Source organism: Aulonocara stuartgranti, assembly GCF_965226115.1.
Source record: "Aulonocara stuartgranti genome assembly, chromosome: 19".
In the NCBI taxonomy this organism is placed as follows: domain Eukaryota; kingdom Metazoa; phylum Chordata; class Actinopteri; order Cichliformes; family Cichlidae; genus Aulonocara; species Aulonocara stuartgranti.
The window spans coordinates 16,233,646-16,250,390 of NC_138955.1; the positions used below are offsets into that span (position 1 = coordinate 16,233,646).

Genomic DNA, 16,745 nt, shown 5'->3' on the forward strand with positions numbered 1-16,745 from the left:
ATAGACCTCAGGAGGAATTAATATTCATTTGACTTTGCATGAATTTATTTACATCTTTCCTTATTTATTTGTAAATTTTTTCATTCATTTATACATCCTTCTAATTATTTCTGTAGCTTTTTAATGTGTTCATTGTTAATTTCCGGATTCATTTTATTAATTTTGTTTTAGAAATGTCAATTCTTGCCACAGTTTTTGTTATTTAATTTATGATAAGCATTATTAGTAATTTGTTTATTTGTCTCATTTTAGTTGAGTCACTTTTTTGTTCATTGTATGTGTGTAAGAACAAATATAACACATGTGAAACAGAGTTGTGTGTGCCTCTTATTTATTTGTCTTCATGGGCAATTCACTGAATAAAACAAATACTGTTACAACACAAAAAAATGACCATTCTCCAAAAGCAATTTTGGCCACATGTTATGTACATGTTACTACATAATAAAAAGGCCTCCTCATATCACTGTGTCCTCCTTTTTAATGATTAAAAAAAAGAAAAGAAAAAGCATGTCACTGTTCACCAAGCATTTACATTGGAATCAAATGCTCAGGTCAAACCACCGTTACTTTTTTATTTGCAAATGCAAAACTTGTCAACAATAAATAATACTATAAAATGTACACAAAAAAGATTGACAGTCCACCACGAGTTAAAACAGTTTGGATGATTAGGAACGAGAAAGTCTGGAAGGGGTGGGGTGGGGTGAGGGGGTTCTCTTCTTAGCAAAAATGTGACGGTCCATACAAGCTACAGAAAAAGCTGATCATCTATACATTGACACTAGCAAGATAACAAAGTTGTTGTTTCTGGTATATTTCATTTTGTACAAAGAAGGGAGAGTCTTCTTTACAAGCGAGCATCATTGTCTTAACTGGAGAGATTATACAAGCAAGAGTTAAGGCAACTTCTCCGTTGTTTCTGAAAAGTAACATGAAGTTGAATCATGTTTTATTTTGCCTGTGGACCACTTGTTTTTAGCAGTTTTGGAGTTGGTTGTCATTGCATAATTAAGGCTGCTGACCAGGCCTGTAGTCCATCGCCAAAAAAGGAATGCTGGATATTTGTCACGAGTCGGGTTGCCATCACAAAGACTGACTCGGTGGTCCAGGTTTTCCCCACGAGAGTCAGGCTTTCGCATGTTCGGTGTCTGTCTCAGGCACAGATAGTATACCGCTTGTGACGCCAACACAGCATGGTGCAGATTAGAAACAGACACAATTGGGCATGTTGCTGTAGTCTCTGTATGTAAGCGTCTCTATGTAAGCAGGAGTGAAAACAGACATAACAACGGATTGCAGTAAGTTCCTCATCAAATCAAGCCCTCTCAACATTTTAAATCAGTATGAAAGTACTGGTTAAGATATCTGGGGTTTTCCATCCTAGGAATAAATTTGTTAAATTTTCCTGAAGGCGCCACAAGAAAGGTCAGGGAAAGGTCAATAAAACAAACAGAGTTATTCTCTGGGGAAGAAATTAAATCAATTTCAATTTATATTCTTCTGATGTAAACTGTATTTTTTGGGAAAGTATTACAGAAAGAAGTAGCTCTACTTAAAGGAATAAGTCACCCTAAAATCACATTTGCACATCTTCCCTGTGGCCTGCCATGCTTTCACTCCATTCCTATCTTGTGTATTGGCTGTAAAGATTTTTGCCTTCTCGTCTCTTCGGTATAATGGAACTAAACGTCTCTTAAATATTTGTGTGCAACAGGTTAGGGTTAGGATTTGAAAAACTCGGCAGAGCAGGGCCCACTTAATTCAGAAACCTTTAATGTACTATTTTCCAAATAATGTCTGCTCTTGTCATGGGAAAATGAAAGGTTTCTTCTGCACAGTCACGGGTGTAGTTCTGTAGGAAGAGTAAATGGATCATGATTTTGGAAATGGGCATTACTGTTGAGTTTTTCAAATCTGTTTTAGCACTTTAAACACACATGCAAATGTCACTCACAGACTGTGTATTTAAGATGGACTAAGCCACCGTGCCGTCACCCACTGACCATTTGTGCTTGGGCTGTTTGGGCCATTTGCGCAACGTTGGTTTCCATGCTGGAGCCATAAGTGACTATATCTGGATGAAAGGGTGCTAACACTTGTAAGTTTGGTTAGCAAGCACCACACATACATGCCTGCTAATGAGCTTTAAGTAACAGACTAATAAAATATTATAATTCATTCACCAAAATTAAAGCACAAACCTCTTGAGTGGGCTGATAGATGGCATATTAATTGTCTGAAAATATAATTAAAAATGTTGTAAAAGACACCAACACCTAAACCAAGTGTTGTTCTTATGAAACTCCAAAAACTGTTTTTGTGCCAGGCTGTAAAACATGGTTGTATGCTCTTTTTAATGTATTTTGACAAAGGAAGCTAACTGAACTTCTTTGTTTTTGGAAAAAGCCTCAAGTGGCCAATCCGGGAACTGCATTCCTTTATATTTCCTGCAGCTCAATGTGATTTAATTCCATTATATCACTATATTCAAAACTACAGCAGCTCACACCAAAAATAACAGCACTAGATGCGTATTTTAGTCTGTCTCTTTAAGTGCAATACAGCAAAAGGCAGACAAGAGCTTCATAAGACTGGCTCCGCTTGCAGAGAATTGAAGCAGAGACGAGGAAAAGCTTAAAGTGACACCAAAGCTGGGCCTTGGCAAGAGGCGAGCTAAGCCTAAATGCCTGACTAAGAGGCGACAGATAGAGTTGCACACTGCTTATTCTGAGTCAACACTCTAATCTCAGCTGGGCTCTCTGCTTGCACCTGCCCCACACACACAAACACAAAGTTAAATTTACTATGTGCATTGTGCCACATGAGTATGTATGCTTGTGAATACGGGCGTAAGGAAAAGCTCAGTCTGGTCTTTACAGTGTAGAAAATAATTTTTTACTTTTATACTAATAGTTTAAAGAAAATCAGGGTGCAAGACAAACGATAATTGAAGATCACTTTGTCATTTTAAGACAGATTCTATGTCACGCTTACTGTGACATATCACAGGTCTAAACCGAAAAGAGTATAATAGTAATGATGCTTTTGACATCCACTTCTCTTCTCTTGGGTCTTCTTTTCTTTTCTTTTTTCAAAATAAGTGCTTGTTATTTTGGCAGCTATAAATTATCCAGTCAAATGTTCAGTTTAAAATCCCATTTCCACTAAAAACTAGGTGACATGTTTTGTTTCAACACACCAGAGGCCTTTGGCATGTGATAATACCTTGTCTCACACTGGTACAGTGCACCTCCTCCATAGGAGTGTAAACTAAATGCTGGCTTTGTCTGATGGCGTCCCAGCTCACAGCCGATGTGTAACTGGATCAGATCAAACTGGATGGGTGATAGTTGTGTTGCATTTACTCAATCTTCCCGGTAGGATCTACAAATGCTGAAAATACTTTCTTAAAACAAAAAAGAATTGGCAAAAAAAGAACCAACTTGGCAGAGTTAGTGGACAAAATATTGCCATAAAGAATTTGTCCTCTGTGTGTTTACTGTTCAAATGTTTCTGTTGTGTTACTTCAGCAGTTTTCCCTTCAGTCCCACAAGAATAATTTATGAAAGAGCTGGCTTCCCCCTGCATCCCCCTCAAAATTCAGTGCAGTCAGTCTCAAACTAACCCATGACAGAAACATCACTGGTAATGTATTATAGAAAAGATTAAGTACTAGCCTGCGGAAGCGAGTACCCACTGCAGGCTGGAGGATGCTTCCACATTGCCATGCCATCTCAGTTCTTTTGGTGGTGCAAGTAAGCCTTGAAATGCTCTCTGTTATTACTCTTACTAGCAAAGATTACTGTTTAAGCACACGGGCAGCATTCCAGAGGGTAGAGAAAATGTCAATAATAGGAATGATTATCAGGACAGCTCCATCTTATCCTTGTGTAACACTAAAACTGAATTCAGTGGAGAGCAAACAGACAGATGCCAACGGAAAATGGCAGAGATGCACGATTCCACCCACACACTTACTTGCTGGTGAAGGTTATCTCCAGAATATTTCTCAACATATGTGAAGGTGGTTTTATGCCCCCATCCATAAAAAAAAAAAAAAAAGATTTCCCAGATTTCTTAATCCCATTGGATTCACCCAGAACTTTGTGACAAGGTTGGAAAGGACATTTTTGCTGGCTGTGAACAAGCACGTGCATTAACACACAGATACCAAATCTGGGCTTGAGAGATGCATCTCTGCAGCCACCATCATGCTCGGGGGAACTCACTATGTGTTCTTAGCCATTCCTGTGTAACGTGAAAACTTTTGTGCTGCTTTGTGCAACTCTCTTTTAAACTGACTTACAGTGTGCATGAATTGTCATTCCAGAAGCATTCAGAGCATTCAGAATGACTTTTTGTGTGTGTGTGCCTTCCCAAAAGATAAAAGGCATTCACGAACAGCAGCACTTGAGCCAAATGACTCGTCTCCAGCTCATATTTCAAGGTGACAGTAAACTCTTGAAAATGATATAATCCCATCAGTTTTTACATTTCAGAGTCAGAACATCACAGAAAAGCAGCTGCAGATTTGTAATCTTAATATCTGATACTTTGGAACTATCAACAGAAAATCTGGGGAAATGACAAATCAAATAGCTTGAAAATCAGTTTGAAATTTCATTAAATCATCCTGGTATTTAATTGTGTATCTACTGCTTCCATAGACATACGTGCATTAAAAAGTCTGGCTCCTCCTCAGCAATATGGCGCCTGCTTTGACTCATCATTCCATGAACTGAAGCAACCGGTGTGGCATCTATGTGCAAACATTTCTGGTGAACAAGCAAATGCCAAGTTGATTTTTAATGCCTCTACAGCTCAGTGACAAGTGATAAAAATAAGACTTACAGGAGCAGAGATTTTATACCTGTGGTGTGGCACAAAGTTGGATTGAAGCGTTTCAGTTTTAGGGGCTCCTTCAGTAATTTTCAAGCAGCAGATTTGAATATCGGACACTACAGTGCGTTCCATAGTAAAAAGACAATACAGAGAGTACTTGTTCGATAGGGGAGGGTGGGTTGAAGTCTAAAGGGGCAGTGTGGCTGAGAGTCTCTAAATGAGGAGAGGAGCAGTGGGGTAAATTCCTCCTGTTGCAGGAATATACTGACTTCAGTTCAGGGATCAAACGGTCCTGGTGGCCATCAGAGTGTCTGTCGCACAGACAACAGTAGTCCACTTGGCTATGATACACATCATCATGTTTGTTTGGACTCATCGGTCATCAAAGGCGATTTGTGGTGCTGGTAGACTGGACGATGGGTAAGGATGAGGACAGTGTGTGTGTGTGTGTGTGTGTGATTTGGAGGTGGGGGGTGGACAAGTGAGTGTCGTTGATGGCACTGCGGTCCTCAGAGCATCCATCTGTGAAGCAGAGTGGGAGGAGAATTAGACGGAGTCAGAGCTGTTTTCGGGCAAAGCTGATGCATGAATTCAAGGTATTTTAATTTGAAGGTAAGTGGGAGAGTGGAGGATGCTCAGAGCAAAGACAGTTTTGGTGTTAAAACTACTGAGGGCCAAATTAAGGAACATGCAGATTTTTAACAGCACTTCCTAATTTGTGGTTTATTCTCCCAGCAATCAGAATCAGCTTGAGGACACTTTTGGGCAAATAAAGAATAAAACATTCAGCTTCTGCGTCTCTATTGGAATAAATTTTACATAATGTGTTAAATATTTCATAATGAATGCCTTGTGATGTTGCAGGCAAGGTGAGATATGGTATTCCACATTTTGCACACTATGGAGGACCAAAACCCTCTAGATAAATAATAAATATATATAAAAAATAAATACATGACTTTATTAAAAATAATATGCAATCAGGTGCACTAAAATAATATAAAAAAAACTATTGTAGGCATAAATCAATTCGAGAAATATATGAATTAATATTTAGAATTTAATTAGCTTCTATTTTTTATTTGCTGGAATTTCTCTGTTTAATTACGGAGTCATTCATTTAGGTTGGGAGAAACAAGAGGAGAATAAATTCTAAGGGAAAATAATGCAGAAATAAATATGGAACTTTAAAAATAAGTGAAATTAAATTCCCCCAAAAAAGAATCAATAAATTAAACGGACAAAATAATCAAAATCAAAGTAATATAAATAATAAACCAAATGGGAAAATAAATATTGAGTAAAATAAATAGATTTTGTGGTACTTTGTTATTCTTTTTAAAAACAAAAAAAAAAAGGAGTATTAAAATAAATGTAGGCATAATGGATTTACCTGATTGCATTTTTTCTTCAGAACTTAAATGATTTTTTTGTTGGTTATTATTTTGCGCAACCATTTACCAGAAAGCAAGCGAGGGAGGCACTGTTGATCCTCCATATTTTTGCTACTGTATCAGTACTTGCAGATTGCAGCGCATCACTTCTGTTTATTTCAGCTGCTGGTTGGCGTTTAGCAGCGCTGAGTGTGCAGGGGGCTTGATTTCCATCTTTTGTCGTTACCAATTAATCTTATTCAGAGCATTCGCCTCATGTTACCACAACCTGAATTGGTCTTCAATTGCTCTTGAATACAATTTCATTTAATTAATAACTCGAGGATTGCATCATTAAATTTGGCATTAATGGCATAAAAGGCTCCTCATTCAAACTCCGAAGCTCATATACTGCCAGTCACAGTAAAGCAAAGACGGGTATTCCTCTTGTAAAATGACATCAAGGCGCAAGCTCATGTGGAAATGTATGTTTGGTAAATGAGTGTTGGCTAATCACATGACTCCAAATGCTCCTAACATCTAGGATAAATGTATTTGTTTATGTGATGTTGCTGAGTCTTAAGGTTTTATTTCAGAATGGTTTGGCTGTATATTAAGAGGACAAGGCCCTCCTTGTGCACAGCCTGCTTGTACTAACACCACCTTGTAGGTGTGCTGGTTCATTTAATCTTTTCACAAATGGGCTTTGTGTCAGGTTCCCTCCTGCTTCACTAACCCTTTTAGAGTCTTTTCAGTGCCAGTCCCTGCGAGTGCCCCTCCGGGTGACAATCTCATACATCACCTGCAGTCCGTCTGTCACAGTGGATTTAATGCCAGGGAACCTGCACTCTGGCATTATTTTGGAGGTAATAATTCAACTAATGCTTGTTTGACCCTTTCCACTGTGACTGCACGAGGGCACACCGAGTCTGCCCTTGAATCAAGCATCACATTGTTGAAATTCTGATTAAGTGATCAACCCTATTATGTCTTTTCAAAATGACAAAATACAAAATAATCCGGTTGCCAGAGATTTCCAGATGTGAAGATTATAAATATGAAACAGCTTGTTAAAGAACATTTTCAACTGAAGGGAGTCATTTTGAATAGTTTAAAGATGCACCCTCGGGAGTAAGAGACTTTTAAAACCAACTCTTAATTTGATAAACCCCCGACTGTGAATTATGAAATGTCACTGAATAAATATGTTTGAATTTATATTTCAAGTCGGTTGTGGGAAAACACTCACCTCATTTGTTTTGATTGCGAATTCGCAGACACCTCCTCTTCAGCGGCGGCTCGAGCTCAGGACTCCCAGCGGCTGATAGCGGTGCGCTGATGGAGCAGGAGAGGATGGCTGTCTTGTCGGCAGCGGGCTTTGGCACAGGCTGTATGACAACACAGCCTCCGGTCGACAGCAGCGGTAGGGCGTAGGCATGCTCACCCTCCTCCAAGTTGGAGTCAGGATCTGGCTTACCCTCCACCGTGTTACCCATCTCATCTTGTGCTGAGACCCGCTTCCCTGGCTCCCATTCACCTACGGAACAATTGTTCTCTTTCAGCGCCTCACGCTCAAGCTCACCGTTAGCTGGGTGCTTCTCTGCCTCTCCTTCTCCTGCCTCTCCCCTTCGGTCAGATTCGAACGCAGGCGTGAGAAGTGGATGCCATCCTGTACCATTGACTATCACATTACATGGGGCAGCAGGGCTAGTCTGGTGCTGGGGTAAAGATGGGGGCTGGGTCCGTACTGTACTTGGTGAGGGTGGTGTTGTACGGTTAGAATAGTGGGGACTCTTCTGGCTCACTGAAGCTTTGCTGGGAGCACTGAAAGGTAGGGCTGATGATTCCAGTGTGTTAGGGTGTGTGGCCCCTTCTGGCTCCGCAGCACTGAGGAATTCCTGTGAGAGCAGAGCCCCTTCACCTTCATCACGATGGCTCTTCCCTTCCCTGCCCAGCTCAGCAGCTGGTGGAGATCTTGAATCTGCCTCTGGCTCTACTTTGACCTGGACACCAGGTAGAATCCTGTGAATTACCTGCTGCTGGCATGATCTTTGGCCCACTGTTAGATCAATAACCCCATCCATCAATCCAGGGCCACTGCTGAGACAAAGGTTGCCTGAGTTGTCCTCTGCCTTCACGGTCAATTCCACTGTCCTTCCTCTCTCTGACCGCACAGGAGAGACACGCCCTCCAGCTGGCTCTATCTTCTGGCTCCCTCTATCACCTCCAGAGGAGCCTGGAGAGTGGGGCCTAGAAGCTGAAGCTTCTGAGGACTCTGGAGCACTTCGGACAGAACCAGTACTCTCAGGTCGGTCCCTGGAGGATTTGGGGTTGAAGGGGATAGGGATTGGAATAGGAATTGGGACCGGGAGGGGTACAATGACAGGATAAGGGACCAAGAGAGTTGGGGGAGGTACCAATGGAGCCAAGGACGGCATGCCAAAGTTCATCATTGGGGGCAGGGGGATGTGTCCATTGGGCATCATGTTGACTGGGGGAAAAGGCGGTAGGCCCGGCATGGGGATTCCAGGGTGTGGGGGAATCATGCCAGGGTTGGGATTAGATGAAGGGTGGACATGTGGAGATAGCAGAGGCCTGTGCATGGGGCTTGATGCAGGACCAAGGGTCCTAGGAGGTGGTGGTGGACCAATACCAGGAATGATTGGGTTTGACAGCGGGCTGTTGGGTCCTCCTGGGTGGGCAGAGGTGCGAAGAAATGGGGGGCGGATGTGCTGCATCATTTGATGCTCCATGAACAGAGGCAGGGGCATGGGTCCCCGGGGTGTCATCACCATGGGAGGGCTGCCAGAGGGGACCCCGACTGGTGGGTGAAGAGCAGGAACAGGTGGTGGGGGAAGTGAGGGGCTCTCATGGGGTCTGGGTGTGGGGATTTTGACTGAAGAGGAGGAGGATGGGGAGCAGACAGCTGCAGTGTCTGAGGGTGAGGCAGCTGAAGATGTGGAAGGGGCCAAAACTGAGGTGGCGGAAGGCCCTCCAGGTGAGGGAGCTTTACGTCGAAGGTCCGTTAGCGGCGTTCCCCAGGATTCAGGAGTGAGCAGCTGCACTCCTGAACTGCACTCCGGCTTACCCTCCCCTCCAGCTCCGTGTCCTGGGTTACACAGTGCTCCAGGAAGGGCAGCCTGGGTCTCTTTATAGAAAATGTCCATCTTATATTGGTTCAGGCATTTGGCACTGCAGAACTGCAGCCTCCGCTCACCAGCACCAAAGTCCAGGTACTCCTTAGTATGGCGAATATGTTTGCACCAGTCACACACCTGCAAAAAGGAACACACATATATAAGCACCTGTCAGCCTGCATACAAAGGACTCCTGATCTGTTTTTGATGATCCACTACAAAATATTCTCTGAAAAATGTGGGGAAGACGCTTAGTCTCCACACCATCTGTAGAGAAGCTCATTAGAGAAAGATTATTTTTAAGGAAGCTGATGTAGATTGTAAATACTTTTACAGATCTGCTGAAAAAAAAGAAACATTTAACATTGAAGTTCTGCTTTCGACATATTTATGTGTTCTATCTTATGCTCGCATAATGGCGTTCAGCTGCTGAAGTGACTTTGCCTTTAACCTTCTGTCTTAACAAGAAATGCCCATTTACACCTTCTGTTGGCTATAAAGACCAGCGCCTGAAGCACAACACAAAAAGACAATTTCCCTCACACTGGTATTGAATTGTGGGTCAACAAGTCAAATCAGGTTAAACGGTAGAAGGACCACTGTATATTGGTGTAATGGGTAAATGGGTGAATAACAGAATTTTGTGCTGTTCTTTGGGTGGTGAAATGTTTTACTTTAAATATCTTTATAGGTTGCAGGTGATGGCTGAAGCTTGGTGCAAAACGTTCACATTTTCTAACATTATTTTTCTCAGTCGAGCTCTGAGGTTTTTGGCTAAAAGCCACAGTTGTTTGCTGAAAACTATTTACTTAAAGTGACTGCAATATTAGTAAGATTGCAGTTAAAATCAGTTAATCAAGTAAAGCCGGCTACACGTGAAAAGTGTGTATTTCTTTTGGGACCCATGCATTCATATGCCTTTTTTATATTTATATACTGCATAATTTTGCATCCTCCTCTCTCCCTGGACCCTTCTGCTGTACCTCCAGAGCTGCATGTAACTGATCTGTGATTTCTGCCACCAGTTCCTGTCAGGTGTTTTATGTTGTATTGTTTGTTTCCCCTCTTTGTTCTTTTCTCTTGACTCCTTTCTTACTCACACAAAGCAGCATCAGATGCCAAAATGGCTCTACTTGAGATTTCTACCTATTAAAGCAGAGCTGATGTAACATGGCAACATGGCTATAAAGGGGTTAATAGTTCCTTGATATAGTAGGTGGATTGGTTGCATAAAGCCTTGTAAGTCAACAGTAACATTTTACATTCAAAAAATGGACTCGACTTCAGAGATTGCTTCTGTATGCAGAATGCAAACCTGGGCTGGATCCAAACATGTGGAGGCTCAATTGAAAAGTTGTCTTTCTTAGTCACCGCAATGGCAAAGATCCCAAAACGCACTGCTGCACTGTTTCATCAACGTTATACACCTTTTTTAGTGCAAAACGTGCAGATTTTTTGAGGGGAGGAAAATGAATGTGACCCTGGTAGAGCAGATAGCAGTGGGCGAGCCCTGAACACGGAGTTACTCGTCAGGCCACACACAGCTCACTCTGTCAGCTCTGGGAGGAGTGGCAGGTCCTCGCTGGAGATAATTAAGGCATTAATCAGTTGTCAGACCCTTCAACGACATCCATCCATCACACAGACCCTTAAGCCCCCCTGCTGAATGTTAATAAGTCGAGGGATGCAACCGGAAGGTGGATAAACTCCTTTTGCAAGCTGCATAGCAACATTGGATTATTTGGCAGGAAAGTGTCTGGCAGCAGCTGAAAGACAGTGGACTCACATGGGCTTTTGGGCAGATGCACTGCAGCACTGGCCAGGATTTCAAAAAGAAAACACAGTGTGCTGTCCTTCAACTGCAACATGTGTAAAACATCAGGTTGCTTGCCTCGATTATGTGCTTTACATCAGAGGTGAACTGGTTGAAGCAGAGGCATTCACGAAAAGGGCAAAAGTCTGCATTTGACAGTCATTAGAGAGTGTCACTCTAACTTAAAAACTGAACCGAGTTTGAGAGAAGCAGCCGGAGAGCAGCAAAAACAGATCAGAGACTGAACTACACGGCGCTGGAAGCGCTCGGATGTCAGTCCCTTGAATTCTACATGCTTTAACTGCCCATTTAGTCCTCACTAATTCAATGAGCCACGACTGAGTAAAAGTCAAAAAGGTGCTCTCACAAGTTGAGTTTGATAATGGTATGCCCAGGATATTTTAAATAATAAATGTGCTGAAAATTTCCTCGACTCAGAAAGACAGATGGAGAGCACTTAACGACTTTCTGCACCGTGAGTGAAATTTCACTGCGCATTACGCTAATGGAGTTGTGCTTTCTCTTTCTCGCTCTCTCCCGGCTCCTGCACACAGATGTTTGCAGTTGAATGTAATTATGGTCATTTATTTCCATCGTGGCCAACGAACCAGCATCGGCGGTGTAGTTTAACCGTTTGCATTACAACAATTATCCGGCTTCTAAACAAGCACCCCAGTGGTCGACATGTTCTCCCTCCTCTGACTCTCTGACCCAATCCAGAGTCTAGGGAATTTTAGGAATTTTAGGAATTCCCACATTAGTCAGCGACATGTTTTAGTGCATAAGAAAAAAATGAACACATAAGGTGAGGTGATTTGTGAGGGGATTTGAGACATTCTCAGAGGTTAGAGCAATAAATAAACAGCATTTAGTTTGCTGCATTCAAAGAGAATGACCCAATAGAAAAGGTTAATTCTGTGGAGGACAAAAACTGCCGAAATATTAAAAATATAGAAATATATTGCAATTATGCAATGCACCAAAATATTAGAAATAAATGTAGAAATCCACAAATTTATAAACTGTGACATATTTATAATTGAATTATCATCTTTAACGTAAGAATCTTCATATTTACTTGCTTCCTCGTTTAGTTTACCATGTTATTTATTGACTTATTTACTTATTAATCTCTATTAACATTTACTCTTTAACATTTTTCTATTGCTGTATATGTTTCGGTTTTGTTTTGACTTTGTTTTCCTTTCATCAAACAGAAATATGTATAAAATTTAAAACGAAAGGAATAAATACAAAGAAAAACACATACAGAGGCAAATTAAATAAAAAATATCCACTTACGTCACATTTTTTAAAGATAATTTGTGAAATTTTTCATTTTGCCAGGGCTTTAAAAAAATTATTATTGATTTTGGCAGTTTGGATTCTCCATATAAGGCAGGGGCTTCAGATTTCTAAGGATACGTAGGATTTAGGAGATGAAGAGGAAGGCGAAGGAGGAGGTGGCAGCGGGTTAAGAGGCTGGAGAGTTTCAGACGGTGCAGAGATTGTAAGGTTTCATAAGAGGTTGTGGTGCCTGAAGTGGTTTTATATGTATGATGAAGAGGTTCGCTGAAAATGAGGAGGTTTAAGCAAGAAAAGTGCATCAAGGGACAGGCTTGGGTATCCCGCCCTGTTAAGGTCGATATGCGATTCTTTTGACACTTCTCACATTGCTTCCACAATCACAAAGTGCAAAACACAAAGATTAAACACATGAAAATGAACCAGGTGCTTGAAGCAAGGCTTGGTTTTTTTGTTATTTTACACTCCAAACAATCTGCAGCAAAGTATCCACCCGTGACGGCTTGGGTTCATCAGAGATTCTGAGAAGAGGCGGACAGAAACACTGAGCTGGCTGTACTGTGGATTTAGTCCAAAAACTAGATCATGTTGCAACAGACTGCCATCTTAAAGCACCTGGTCCACTGGAAGAAGAAAACAGTGTAAAGCTTACACTGATGTTTACACAAGAAAATTAAACTTTGGCAAGGCTTTAAAGACCATCTGCAACATGTGGACTTATTACTATGATTAACCAAACTATCAGTTTCCAGTTGCCTCATTCATTGTTGCAATGGTTATAATTACTTGGCTTACAAAAGAGGAAACATATCTGGTACAGATCCTCTCCCAGTGTTTTATACTGACTACATAGTGTACCTGACTTCTCCATCAAAACCTGAATGGATGAAAAGTTTTAAACTGCAGCTAAAAGCCAAGACGCAGGAGAACCGCACTCTCTGTGAGGTGGCTCTTTTCACAGCCAGCCATCCCATCAGTCATTATAGATGTGACACACAAAGGCCATTCTCACTTGGCCAGGTGAAGCTCAATTGTGCTATATTTCACAGCGCACGCTCACGCACGCACAGCGAGTAAAATAACTTCAGCTGCAAGAGAGACGAGGCAGACCTGGCGGATTGTGTTTGAATGTCAATGCAGCAGACGGGAGATCTATGAGATGAGATATCTACTCGGTGCTTTTCCATAGAAAGCACAGTTATATGCTTCTTTTTTTTTTTGCAGGGTTTGGGAAAAATCAATACTGCTGTAATATCTGTGTGATGAATTTGAGGCTAGAGCCTGCACATAGCAAACTGAGACAACAAACTGGAGAAAAAGCTGTTGGTGAACAGTTCACTAGAGTCTCTTCAGGGGAAAGGTTTAACTTTGAGGCGTTTACCGACAGGAGATACATTTCCACACCCTTAAATACATAAATTCATTTGGATCTGGACAAGCACAGATTCATTCATCTCCTTTTTTGTCAAACATGTCTTCAAAGTCCTTCCCTTGTCAGCTATGGACAGTGAGATCCAAGTAAGCGACATGGTGAGTGTGTGAATGCCTCTCAGTCATGAGAAAATTACACACTTATACACCAGTCATATGTAGTGTAGTCACTGAATGCTAATCAGTGGAAATATTTAAGGTGACCCTGCATACATCTCGAAATCTAACAGCTAAACATCAACATCTTCCTAATCTGAAGAACTGGCATCAGACTGCTTCTCAGTGAGGAGAAGTTACTTTTATTTTGCCTGTTACCTCCATTTTCAAGCCTAACTAACAAGCTACTCAGGATAGCTTCTTCGTCAGGTAAGCAAGCGTAAGTAGTGCTGATCAGCCTATCAAAAAGCCAATTTCAGAGGTATACGTCTGGCCATGTCTGAAGTCAGAAGTTCTTATGGTTGTTTTGAATGACTGAGGGGTGGAGGGAAAAGCCAGCTGTCACAGAGAGGGAGAGTGGAGATGCAGTAATATTTAATATTGCATTTTCCAGACAGTCTGTCAGACAGCATTGTAGATACATAAACAGTTGGCGCTTCTATAAAACAAGAGTTTAAAGAGAAAATTTGGTGTCTTGAAGACCAAGTCCTGTATGATCAGCGCTAGACTGAATCTTGCAGATGGACACTTTGCTCTGATGTAACTGGATCCTTTGGTTTTAGTTGATTATAAACTATGCAAAGACTTTGGTACTGAGTAGCTGATGTCGTGTAGGCAAAAGCATGTTGTATTAAAGTAAATGTTATAGCCTTTAGTTGGTCAACATAAAATAAATTCGTTAGGAAACAAAACCTGAACATACAAAAGTTAAAAAATGATTCCACGTGTCTGGAATGGGAGACTGGAAGATTGTCCAATAAAATATTATGAATGAGTACACCTGTTTCGCATTACAAACACGTGAAATTCTCGAGATTAAAGAATCTCCTTTGCAACAATGTCCTGGGCATTAACCTAACACACTTTTCAATTGTGGAAGAAGCTGGAGCTCCCAGTGTTCTACACATAGGTTCAAACTCGGTACACTCTAGCTGCCTAGAAACATAACATTACTGTTATCAACAGACATATAGATATATATAGAAGCTGTGACAGAAGCTGTGATAAATTTGAAAGCCCACTAAGTTTACAAATAGTTTTTATTTATATTTAGCAGAATTTTTTAGAAGATTTTAGAAGACAACATACAGTTTTTGTTTACTTTTTTTTTTTTTGATAATAACATCTCATTTATATCCACAAAACTTGAATATTGCAACATATGCTCACCAGCCACTTTGTTAGGTACACTTGTGTATTTCAGAAACAGCTGATCTACTATGATTTTCCCGCGCAACAATCTCTTGGGTTTACAGAGAATGGTCCGAAAAAGAGAAAAATATATTGTATGGGCGTCATCAACAAAGTTGATGTCAGACATCAGTTCAATTCAATTTTACTGCTATTTCGCCAAATCACAACAGTAGTCGTCTCAAGGCGCTTTGTATTGTAAGGTAAAGACCCTACAATAACAGAAAGCAAACTCTAACAATCAAATGATGCCCTTTGAGCGAGCACTTGGTGACAGTGGGAAGGAAAAACTCCCTTTTAACAGGACGAAACCTCCGGCAGATACAGGCTCAGGAAGGGGCAGCCAGCTGTTGTGGTTGGGAGGTGAGGGGAGGAAGAGGGGACAAAAATGCACTGCTGAAGAGGGACAAAGACTAATAACAAGCAATGTTCCCTCTAAGCTGCGCGCGTGCGCAATTGCGCACTGCTGGCACGCTCTCTGTGCACAGAAAATCTGCGTTGCGCACAAAAAAAAAAAATCTAACCTGAATTGAAATTAAAATTAATACTTTAACAATTCTGTTTTGCAGTGTTAGTCAGTAAGTGACTGGCTGCTTCCGTATGGGATTAGAACGATGCCACCTTATCCCATAGTCCAGCCAATGATGTGATTCACATTCGTATACACGCAGCTAATCAATGTCGTTGACAGGCTATGACAGCGTCCTTATGTGCCGACACCGGTGTTTTAGCAAGCAAAGCGGCGTGGCTGATGTGGAGTGAAGCCACGGTAATGAAGGACAGACGGAACAATTGACAGAAAAAGTGTGGACTTTATACCAGTTTTTAAATTGTGTTGATAGGCCACATAAAACCAGAGTTATGATAAAAATATGTGCAATGTTTGGTTTTCTTCCTGAATACTGTCGTTGTTTATATTTACTGTGGGAAGGAACGGTAAAAGCGGCATTTTATAAGGAAAACACTCGAAAGCCTGTGAGCAAAAACAAAACCAAAAAACCCCACCCTTTCCTATTGGTGGAAAAATGTACCATGTCGACCAATTAAAAATGATATGGTAACATCGCATTTAGTTGTTTAGGAAGGGAGGAAGTTTCAGGAGTGACGGAGGTGTTTTGAGATATGAGAGATTTGAGACTTTTAGCGCAAATCTTGTGTAGTTAGTGTGTAGTGTAGTCAGTAGTTTTGTTGTGTGTGTCAGAACAATGAGATGACTGCTGAATGTTACAGGTGTTACATCTCCTGTTGTCAGGCCTGCAGGTATCAGGCTGTTGTTCTCCTTTATCTCATAGTGGACAGAAATTATTTTTTGGAGTGGCACAAATCATTTGTGTGGCATCAGATTTGATGCAGAACAGCTGATTGTTCTGTAAATAGTTTGAAATGTTTATTTTAAAAAACGCCTTGGCTGCATTTTTACGTAAATAGCTGCAAAAAACTTTGTTGTTTGCAAAACTACTTTGCATAACATACTTTTTTTGAAGAATTAATTGC

At 41.1% G+C, this 16,745-nt stretch overlaps 1 protein-coding gene across 2 annotated transcripts in view; it reads right to left on the reverse strand.

Annotated features, from left to right (window-relative positions):
* Positions 1 to 314: 314 nt before the first annotated feature.
* Positions 315 to 16,745, reverse strand: part of sobpa (sine oculis binding protein homolog a) — a 63,828-nt gene continuing 47,397 nt past the window's right edge. For both annotated transcript variants that reach the window (XM_082517121.1, XM_082517120.1), the window contains 2 exons: positions 7,468 to 9,493; positions 315 to 5,367 (listed from right to left, as the gene is read on the reverse strand). In XM_082517121.1, coding sequence (XP_082373247.1) covers positions 7,469 to 9,493 — 2,025 coding nt within the window. In that variant the 3' untranslated portion in view covers positions 315 to 5,367; position 7,468. The remainder of the gene's footprint in view (positions 5,368 to 7,467; positions 9,494 to 16,745) is intronic.